The sequence below is a fragment of the Pelobates fuscus genome, chromosome 9, assembly GCF_036172605.1.
Source record: "Pelobates fuscus isolate aPelFus1 chromosome 9, aPelFus1.pri, whole genome shotgun sequence".
Classification (NCBI taxonomy): Eukaryota; Metazoa; Chordata; class Amphibia; order Anura; family Pelobatidae; genus Pelobates; species Pelobates fuscus.
Window position 1 is genome coordinate 171,426,348 of NC_086325.1, and position 11,385 is coordinate 171,437,732.

Consider the following 11,385-nt stretch of genomic DNA (forward strand, 5'->3'; position numbering starts at 1 on the left):
AAAAAATAATATGTGTATATATATGCTATATATACATGTATTATATCTATATATACCTATATATAATATATGTATATATATCATATATATAATGTCACACTAAGTGTATTTTTATATTTATATATACGTATATAATTATAAAAATACACTTATATTTAAATTACACACGAATATATACAATATATATAATAACTATATATATGGTATATATATATTATTATAAAATACAAATAATATGTTAATAAAAATAAATAACAAAAAATAAAAATAATTTTTAATAATTAAAAAAAAATTATATATATATATTCAGTTTTATTCTAACAGTATTTTGATATTGATATATATATATTTATATCAAAATATACTTAGAATGTAATGATATATATATCTATGTATAAATAAATAAATAAAAATAATACGAAATATACATATGTCCACATACATAATTACATAAATAATTTCATAAATATACACGTAGACGTCAAATATATAAATATGTATATATATTAAAATTCTACGTGCATATTTATGTAATATTTTTACCTAATTAAGTAATTTTAATGATTGCAATTTGAGGGACCTGCCTGCCAACCCAGGCCAAAAGTCCAGATAATTTAATTTGCTAGCACTGTGTTTAACCCTGTAACTTTCTATGACACCCTAAATCCTGTACATGGGGGTACTGTTTTACTCGGGAGACTTCGCTGAACACAAATATTAGTGTTTCAAAACAGTAAAACATATCACAGCGATGATATTGTCAGTGAAAGTGAAGTTTTTTGCATTTTTCACACACAAACAGCTCTTTCACTGAGGATATTATTGCTGTGATATATTTTACTGTTCTGATACACTAATATTTGTGTTCAGCGAAGTCTCCTGAGTATAACAGTACCCCACATGTAGAGGTTTTATAGTGTTTGTGAAAGTTACAGGGTCAAATATAAGGCTTGATTTTACTTTTTTTTTTTTTATTGAAATTTGTCAGATTGGTTAGGTTGCCTTTGAGAGCGTATGGTAGCCAAGGAATGAGAATTAGCCCCATGATGGCATACCATTTGCGAAAGAAGACAACCCAAGGTATTGCAAATGGGGTATGTTCAGCTTTTTTTAGTAGCCACTTAGTCACAAACACCGGCCAAAGTTAGCGTTTTTTGCATTTTTAACACACAAACAAATATAAATGCTAACTTTGGCCAGTGTTTGTGACTAGGTGGCTACTAAAAAAAACTGGACATACCCCATTTTGAATACCCTGGGTTGTCTACTTTAAAAAATATGTACCGTATTTATCGGCGTATAACACGCACTTTTTCTCCCTGAAAATAGGGAGAAAATCATGGGTGCGTGTTATACGCCGATATCCTACATTTACTTACCTGTCTTGAAGCGTGGGCCGGCTTCACAGCGCGCACCGCGGAACTGGAACTTAAATTTCAGGTTCCGGTTTCCAGGGGGACTGAAAGGAAGTGTGCACACTATTGTGTGCACACTTCCTTTCAGTCCCGCCGGAAACCGGAACCTGAAATTTAAGTTCCAGTTCCGCGGTGCGCGCTGTGAAGCCGGCCCACGCTTCAAGACAGGTAAGTAAATATGGGACAGAGGGAAAGTGCACTAGGGGACACTATGGGAGGGGGGGGGGGACACACTATGGGGGGTGGAGAATACTATGGGAGGGGGGAGAGAATATTATGGGGGGGAATACTATGGGAGGGGGAAGAGAATACTATGGGAGGGGGGAGAGAATACTATGGGAGGGGGGGAGATTACTATGGAAAGGGGGGGGGAACACTATGGGATGAGGGGGGGGAATACTATGGGAGAGGTGGAAATTTCCTGGAATTTCCTTCTGGAAATGAGGTGCGTGTTATACGCCGGGGCGTGTTATACGCCGATAAATACGGTACATGTTAGGTGTGTTTCGGGGATTTATGACAGATAACGGTGTAACAATGTCACTATTGATACATTTAAAATATATATATATTGAAACAGCAATTTCCTACTTGTATTTATAGGCCTATAACTTGCAAAAAAAAGCAATAAAGCATGTAAACACTGGGTGTTTTTAAACTCGGGACAAAATTTTGAATCTATTTAGCAGTTTTTTTCATTAGCTTTTGTAGATAAGTAAAAGATTTTTCAAGTAAAAGTCCAAAAACATGTTTTTTTTTTTATTTTTCACCATATTTTATTATTTTTTTTAAATACAATATATGACATAATATATATACTGGTATGTAAAGAAAGCCCTTCTTGTCGTGAAAAAAACAGTATATAACTTGTATGGGAACCGTAAATGAGAGAGCGGAAAATTACAGCTAAACACAAACACCACAAAAGTGTTAAAACTGCTCTGGTCCTTAACGTACAAACATCGCAAAAACAGGCCGGTCCTGAAGGGGTTAAGGGATTAATTTAGAATTTCTCTTGCTCTGCTAATAGATTGCAAGACCTACACTAACCGGCCACTTCATGATAGAATAAAACTATTCCTACTCTCACTGGCCGCGTCACGGTAGAATAAGACGGTTCCTACTCTCACAGAGTCACAGAATGAAGTGGAGGTTGCTCACTTGCCATAACTATGAGAGGAGAATGTTACTTACCCAAACTGTCTGGACTGTCGATAGAGAAACACATAAGAATTACGTCTGTGTCGGGGTAAGAAAGAGGTCTAAGACGATCATAATCCTCCTGACCAGCTGTATCCCAGAGTGCGAGCTCTACCTGCAAAACCCAAAAGCATACACACATTATCCTCCCCCCTGAGGACCATAGCTCCCCCAACCCTCCCACCCGGGAAGGACATGACTCCCATCTCCTTCTTCACAACCTGCCAATCTGGAACCGTACGTCACTGACCACTCCCCTTCTCTCCACCCCCCCCAGCCACACGTCACTGACCACTCCCCTTCTCCCCCCCACAGCCTGCCACACGTCACTGACCACTCCCCTTCTCCCCCCACAGCCTGCCACACGTCACTGACCACTCCCCTTCTCCCCCCACAGCCTGCCACACGTCACTGACCACTCCCCTTCTCCCCCCACAGCCTGCCACACGTCACTGACCACTCCCCTTCTCCCCCCCACAGCCTGCCACACGTCACTGACCACTCCCCTTCTCCCCCCCACGTCACTGACCACTCCGCTTCTCCCCCCCACAGTCTGCCACACGTCACTGACCACTCCGCTTCTCCCCCCCACAGTCTGCCACACGTCACTGACCACTCCGCTTCTCCCCCCCACAGTCTGCCACACGTCACTGACCACTCCCCTTCTCCCCCCCACAGCCTGCCACACGTCACTGACCACTCCCCTTCTCCCCCCCCACAGCCTGCCACACGTCACTGACCACTCCCCTTCTCCCCCCCACAGCCTGCCACACGTCACTGACCACTCCCCTCCCCCCCCCCCCACAGCCTGCCACACGTCACTGACCACTCCGCTTCTCCCCCCCACAGTCTGCCACACGTCACTGGCCACTCCGCTTCTCCCCCCCACAGTCTGCCACACGTCACTGACCACTCCGCTTCTCCCCCCCACAGTCTGCCACACGTCACTGACCACTCCGCTTCTCCCCCCCACAGTCTGCCACACGTCACTGACCACTCCGCTTCTCCCCCCCACAGTCTGCCACACGTCACTGACCACTCCGCTTCTCCCCCCCACAGTCTGCCACACGTCACTGACCACTCCCCTTCTCCCCCCCACAGCCTGCCACACGTCACTGACCACTCCCCTTCTCCCCCCACAGCCTGCCACACGTCACTGACCACTCCCCTTCTCCCCCCCACTCCCCTTCTCCCCCCCACAGCCTGCCACATGTCACTGACCACTCCCCTTCTCCCCCCCCCAGTCTGCCACACGTCACTGACCACTCCCCTTCTCCCCCCCACAGCCTGCCACACGTCACTGACCACTCCCCTTCTCCCCCCCCACAGCCTGCCACATGTCACTGGCCACTCCCCTTCTCCCCCCCACAGTCTGCCACACGTCACTACTGACCACTCCCCTTCTCCCCCCCCACAGCCTGCCACACGTCACTACTGGCCACTCCCCTTCTCCCCCCCCACAGCCTGCCAATCTGTAACCGAGGGTGTGTCACTGTGTATGGGATCAGGGCTATACCCTCCTCTGATAAACACACACTTACCTGCTTCGAATCCACTTCAATATCTGCAACATAGTTTTCAAAGACAGTGGGTACATAGACTTCAGGGAACTGGTCTTTACTGAACACAATGAGAAGACAAGTCTTTCCACAGGCCCCATCACCAACAATGACAAGCTTCTTGCGTATGGCAGCCATTCCTGGGGTTAACGAGAAGGATGATAGTAAGAGAGATCTGTGCAATCCACAAACTGCAATGTGGGCATCAATATCACAGGGACTCAAGCAGCTCCCACGACTCCATATCACAGGGACCCCCAGCCCCCCCACCAGCAGATGCCTCGACTCCATATTACTATTACAGGCACACCTGACCCTAATATACTGCGGGGGGGTGGGGGTCGGAGCACACCTGACCCCTTATACACTGCGGGGGGGCACAGCTGACCCTAATATACTGTGGGGGGGGGCACAGCTGACCCCAATATACTGTGCGGGGGGGGGGCACAGCTGACCCCAATATACTGTGGGGGGGGCACAGCTGACCCCAATATACTGTGGGGGGGGGGGCACAGCTGACCCCAATATACTGTGGGGGGGGCACAGCTGACCCCAATATACTGTGGGGGGGGGCACAGCTGACCCTAATATACTGGGGGGGGGGGGCACAGCTGACCCCAATATACTGTGGGGGGGGGGGCACAGCTGACCCTAATATACTGTGGGGGGGGGGCACAGCTGACCCCAATATACTGTGGGGGGGGGCACAGCTGACCCCAATATACTGCGGGGGGTGGGGGTCAGAGCACACCTGACCCCTTATACACTGCGGGGGGGGGGGGCACAGCTGACCCTAATATACTGTGCGGGGGGGGGCACAGCTGACCCCAATATACTGTGCGGGGGGGGGCACAGCTGACCCCAATATACTGTGCGGGGGGGGGCACAGCTGACCCCAATATACTGTGGGGGGGGCACAGCTGACCCCAATATACTGTGGGGGGGGCACAGCTGACCCCAATATACTGTGGGGGGGGCACAGCTGACCCCAATATACTGTGGGGGGGCACAGCTGACCCTAATATACTGTGGGGGGGGCACAGCTGACCCCAATATACTGCGGGGGGGGGGGCACAGCTGACCCTAATATACTGTGGGGGGGGATATACTGTGCGGGGGGGGCACAGCTGACCCCAATATACTGTGCGGGGGGGGGCACAGCTGACCCTAATATACTGTGCGGGGGGGGGCACAGCTGACCCTAATATACTGTGGGGGGCACAGCTGACCCCAATATACTGTGGGGGGGGGCACAGCTGACCCTAATATACTGTGGGGGGGGGCACAGCTGACCCCAATATACTGTGGGGGGGGCACAGCTGACCCTAATATACTGCGGGGGGTGGGGGTCGGAGCACACGTGACCCCTTATACACTGCGGGGGGGGGGGGGGGCACAGCTGACCCTAATATACTGTGGGGGGGATATACTGTGGGGGGGGGCACAGCTGACCCTAATATACTGTGCGGGGGGGGGGGCACAGCTGACCCCAATATACTGTGGGGGGGGCACAGCTGTCCCCAATATACTGTGGGGGGGGGCACAGCTGACCCTAATATACTGTGGGGGGGGGCACAGCTGACCCTAATATACTGTGGGGGGGGGCACAGCTGACCCTAATATACTGTGGGGTGGGGGGCACAGCTGACCCTAATATACTGTGCGGGGGGGGGTGGGGGGCACAGCTGACCCCTTATACAATGCGGGGGGGGGGCACAGCTGACCCTAATATACTGTGGGGGGGGGCACAGCTGACCCCAATATACTGTGGGGGGGCACAGCTGACCCCAATATACTGTGGGGGGCACAGCTGACCCCAATATACTGTGGGGGGGCACAGCTGACCCCAATATACTGTGGGGGGGGGCACAGCTGACCCTAATATACTGTGGGGGGGGGCACAGCTGACCCTAATATACTGTGGGGGGGGGCACAGCTGACCCCAAAATACTGTGGGGGGGGCACAGCTGACCCCAAAATACTGTGGGGGGGGCACAGCTGACCCTAATATACTGTGGGGGGGGGCACAGCTGACCCTAATATACTGTGGGGGGGGGGCACAGCTGACCCCAATATACTGTGGGGGGGGCACAGCTGACCCCAATATACTGTGGGGGGGGGCACAGCTGACCCCAATATACTGTGGGGGGGGCACAGCTGACCCTAATATACTGTGGGGGGGGCACAGCTGACCCCAATATACTGTGGGGGGGGCACAGCTGACCCCAATATACTGTGGGGGGGGGCACAGCTGACCCCAATATACTGTGGGGGGGGCACAGCTGACCCCAATATACTGTGGGGGGGGCACAGCTGACCCCAATATACTGTGGGGGGGGCACAGCTGACCCTAATATACTGTGGGGGGGGGCACAGCTGACCCCAATATACTGTGGGGGGGGGGCACAGCTGACCCTAATATACTGTGGGGGGGGGCACAGCTGACCCCAATATACTGTGGGGGGGGGCACAGCTGACCCTAATATACTGTGGGGGGGGGCACAGCTGACCCCAAAATACTGTGGGGGGGGCACAGCTGACCCCAAAATACTGTGGGGGGGGCACAGCTGACCCTAATATACTGTGGGGGGGGGGCACAGCTGACCCTAATATACTGTGGGGGGGGGGCACAGCTGACCCCAATATACTGTGGGGGGGGCACAGCTGACCCCAATATACTGTGGGGGGGGCACAGCTGACCCCAATATACTGTGGGGGGGGCACAGCTGACCCCAATATACTGTGGGGGGGGCACAGCTGACCCCAATATACTGTGGGGGGGGCACAGCTGACCCCAATATACTGTGGGGGGGGGGCACAGCTGACCCCAATATACTGTGGGGGGGGGCACAGCTGACCCTAATATACTGTGGGGGGGGGCACAGCTGACCCCAAAATACTGTGGGGGGGGCACAGCTGACCCCAAAATACTGTGGGGGGGGCACAGCTGACCCTAATATACTGTGGGGGGGGGCACAGCTGACCCTAATATACTGTGGGGGGGGGGCACAGCTGACCCCAATATACTGTGGGGGGGGCACAGCTGACCCCAATATACTGTGGGGGGGGCACAGCTGACCCTAATATACTGTGGGGGGGGCACAGCTGACCCCAATATACTGTGGGGGGGGCACAGCTGACCCCAATATACTGTGGGGGGGGGGCACAGCTGACCCCAATATACTGTGGGGGGGGCACAGCTGACCCTAATATACTGTGGGGGGGGGGCACAGCTGACCCCAATATACTGTGGGGGGGGCACAGCTGACCCCAATATACTGTGGGGGGGGGGCACAGCTGACCCCAATATACTGTGGGGGGGGCACAGCTGACCCCAATATACTGTGGGGGGGGGGCACAGCTGACCCCAATATACTGTGGGGGGGGGGCACAGCTGACCCCAATATACTGTGGGGGGGGCACAGCTGACCCCAATATACTGTGGGGGGGGGGGCACAGCTGACCCCAATATACTGTGGGGGGGGGGCACAGCTGACCCTAATATACTGTGGGGGGGGGTCTAGGCCGCAGAGCTTGCAATCGTTGCCCCCCCTCTCTCTCCCCAGTGGGGGCCGGGCTGCCGGTCAGGGCGGAGAGGGGCCCCCGGGGGACACACACTCACCCTCCGCTCTCTCCCGCTCCGTCCAGACTCCCCTGTCTGGCGCCCTGACGTCAGCAGCCGAAGAACCAATTGGAACAGACCGACAGCTGCAGGGACCAATGGCAGCGCAGAGTGTCAGAGGGGGGCGGAACTTACCCGTAACTGACATATGGCGCCAGCCAATCAGCGACCGCTAGTGACAGGCAACAGGGAGAGGCTCCTAGAGTGCTAAACTGCCGAGAAAACTCCGACCCGGAAGTCCTTATCCGATGTGACGTATTCAACTGCTGCGTCATCAAACCGCGCCACATTTAAACCTGTCTCATATAAAGACAAACTGTATATAAACACAATGGTCTCAATAAAGTGACGTCACTAACCGCCCCCCCGCGCCCTCCGTGACATCACTAACCGTCCCCCCCGTGACATCACTAACCGCCCCCCCGCACCCTCCGTGACATCACTAACCGCCCCCCGTGCCCTCCGTGACATCACTAACCGCCCCCCCGCGCCCTCCGTGACATCACTAACCGCCCCCCCGCGCCCTCCGTGACATCACTAACCGCCCCCCGTGCCCTCCGTGACATCACTAACCGCCCCCCCGCGCCCTCCGTGACATCACTAACCGCCCCCCGCGCCCTCCGTGACATCACTAACCGCCCCCCCCGCGCCCTCCGTGACATCACTAACCGCCCCCCGCGACATCACTAACCGCCCCCCGCGCCCCCCGTGACATCACTAACCGTCCCCTTGCTACATATTGCCTGCCGCAGGTCCCGCGCCCTCCGTGACATTAATACAAGTTGTATTATATATAGCTGCAATTATTATTATTTTAATATTTATATAGCGACAGATTCCGTAGCGCTGTATGGCACCCACAGTGGGAACCTTGTCAGCGTGGTGACATAGCCAACGCTTCCTAACGGGGACCTCTACAGGTTGAAACACGTCAGTGCGTTACACCTTTTATTTGGTCACATTTGATAAATTAATACCCAATAAAGCTTGGTGTTGCATACAATATAGAGTACAATTGTCCCTTCCCAGGGACCGTACCCCTATATATATATATATATATATATATATAATATCTCTCCCTCATCACCGAGCACTCTCGGTGTCCAAATAGCGGCCTGAAAGAGAATCCATGCCCAAGTTGCAGTGTAGTTTACTGGGTGAGGAGTTCCAGATGTGCGGTAACTTAGTCCCAGTCTACTCCTCTGGGGAGGGGAGCACTCTCAAATTCCAGATATCCTCCCGCAAGTTCTGAGGTCCCATGTATTTAGGGCCACCCGATACATCTTTCATCAGGCACCGCTGCCATTTAAGAGTGACCAGGCCCTGCCCAGTATGAAGCAAGTCACTTCCTCCCAGCTTATCAATGAACTGTGAAAAGAGGGGAGAACCAGACACGAAGAAGAGTCTGACTCCTATCTCACTGAGACACAGGACCACCCTCCTGCCCTAAAAAAAAAAGGGTATGGAAGCAGGGGTGGCTTAAAATATGTAATGTGATAATTCTGTGTATGTGTATATATGTGTTACATGTTATCTATGTATTTATTACATGTCTGCATCTGTGTGTGACAAGTGTGTATGTGCATGGACCTTCATCCCAGCAAACACTAAACGCAAGTACACCACTGTTTTCAAATAGCAAGAGCACATGGAAACATACAACTGCATTCGAATGCCAACACTACACGTAAAAACATTCACACACAAAAACATAGCTCGCATCCGCCACTTTCTTGCACCAGATACTACCAAGGAGTTTGTCCATGCTCTAGTAATTTCCCGCATGGATTATTGTAACCCTCTCCTGATTGGTCTTCCCAATAGCCGTACTGCACCCTTACAGTCCGTAATGAATGCTGCTGCTAGATTGATTTTCCTCTCTAGTCGTTTCTCTCACACCTCACCCCTCTGCCAGTCCTTACATTGGCTTCCTGTATGCTATAGGAGTCAATTCAAGGTACTAACTCACACCTATAAAGCACTGAACAACTCTAGCCCCTCATATCTCCTCACAGATCCATAGGTATGTCCCTTCTCGGTCTCTCCGTTCTGCCCGTGACCACCTGCTGTCCGTTGTCCGCACTCGTACGGCCAACTCGCGCTTGCAGGACTTCTCACGGGCGGCTCCCTTCCTATGGAATAGCCTGCCTACCGCCATCAGACTCTCCCCTAGTCTTGCATCTTTTAAGAAGTGCCTTAAAACCCATCTCTTTAGGAAAGCTTATGGCCTCCAAGACTAACCCTTACCTCACATACCTGTCTCTTGCCCTCTCCTAAAGGGCAGCCCACCTTATTCGATTGTAAATTCCTGTCCTAATGTGTTTTACACCCCACCTCCTATAGAATGTAAGCTCGTTTGAGCAGGGTCCTCTTCAACCTATTGTTCCTGTAAGTTTATTTGTAATTGTCCTATTTATAGTTAAATCCCCCTCTCATAATATTGTAAAGCGCTACGGAATCTGTTGGCGCTATATAAATGGCAATAATAAATAAATAAATAATTATACAGCTCTGCGAGGGTGGGAGACTATAGATCCCCACCTGCACAAGCATTTTGGGATTTGTACAACAGATTGCAATTAACCTTTTGGCCAATCTTGAGTCCAGAGATCCACTCTAACTTTAATTGCAGGTTCTGGAGGTGCTTTTTGGGCCAGTGTTCAGCATGGAGGTGCTGCATGTTCCCCATAGAGATGCATTGATTTAAAGCATCTCTATGAGGAGATGCTGATTAGCGCATGCACAATATCCTCCTAATGCTTTCCAATTTTATTTTCCCAAATATCCAATTCAAATCAGTTTGCTTTTCTAAACAGATTTATTTTAATTTTTTTTAATTTTTAATAGAGTTAGCCAGAAAAGATGCCATCTCAAAAGGTCACAATTCCTTTGGTAACATACATTTCAAGATTGAAGGCGTTTATGACCGTAGAGGTGAGATTTTTAAAATCTGGTAAAAAAAAAAAAAAATAATGCACAGATAGACGTCAGAGTAGCTTACCTGACTGCTCAGAGTGATCAGGAATTTCAGCAGCTTCATTTTAATTAGGGGAGAAAATAGCTTTTCAGTTGCCTATCGTCCTTACTTCATCGTTGTGTTCAAAATTGATCACAATTTGGTATTTCTAGTAATAGTGTCCATACAGTACTACAATATCTGTGCATTACACTCCTGTTATAGGAAATTAAGTCAATTATTTATAAACAGGAAAAAGCTAATCTTGTTCTGGCAAAAAACAATTCATAGGATCTAATTTAAATTCAGAGACTTGAGTCGACCAAATTCTAAAAGTCCGTCAAAGAAGCTTGGCAAACCCTGAACTAATCACACATGCCATTGAGCAATTTGGGCCGATTAAGCAATCTTCTGTCAGCTTGCACCATGTGATATTTCCAAGACCGTTCCATAGAGCCCTATAATAGGGTAACATGTATTCACCTCGGTCCAGGTATTTCTGAAATGCTAATATAAGATCACGCAGCTTGAGAGGAACTTCATTAATGGTCAAAGAGAAAACGAAGATCCATCAGCAACGTTTCCAGACATTGATAGAACGAAGCCAAAATACCACCACTGGCAGATAGAGTA

At 50.5% G+C, this 11,385-nt stretch overlaps 1 protein-coding gene across 2 annotated transcripts in view; it reads right to left on the minus strand.

Moving 5' to 3' along the window:
• LOC134573418 (transforming protein RhoA-like) overlaps window positions 1–11,385 on the minus strand; it is an 82,472-nt gene that overhangs the window by 4,885 nt on the left and 66,202 nt on the right. Inside the window, exons 1-3 of one of the 2 annotated variants that reach the window (XM_063433175.1) lie at window positions 7,797–7,889; window positions 4,157–4,314; window positions 2,610–2,730 (exon numbers count right to left, since the gene is read on the minus strand). In XM_063433175.1, coding sequence (XP_063289245.1) covers window positions 2,610–2,730; window positions 4,157–4,312 — 277 coding nt within the window. In that variant the 5' untranslated portion in view covers window positions 4,313–4,314; window positions 7,797–7,889. Of the gene's footprint in view, window positions 1–2,609; window positions 2,731–4,156; window positions 4,315–7,796; window positions 7,890–11,385 lie in introns of those variants that run through there. The other variant, XM_063433173.1, reaches the window with a different exon arrangement.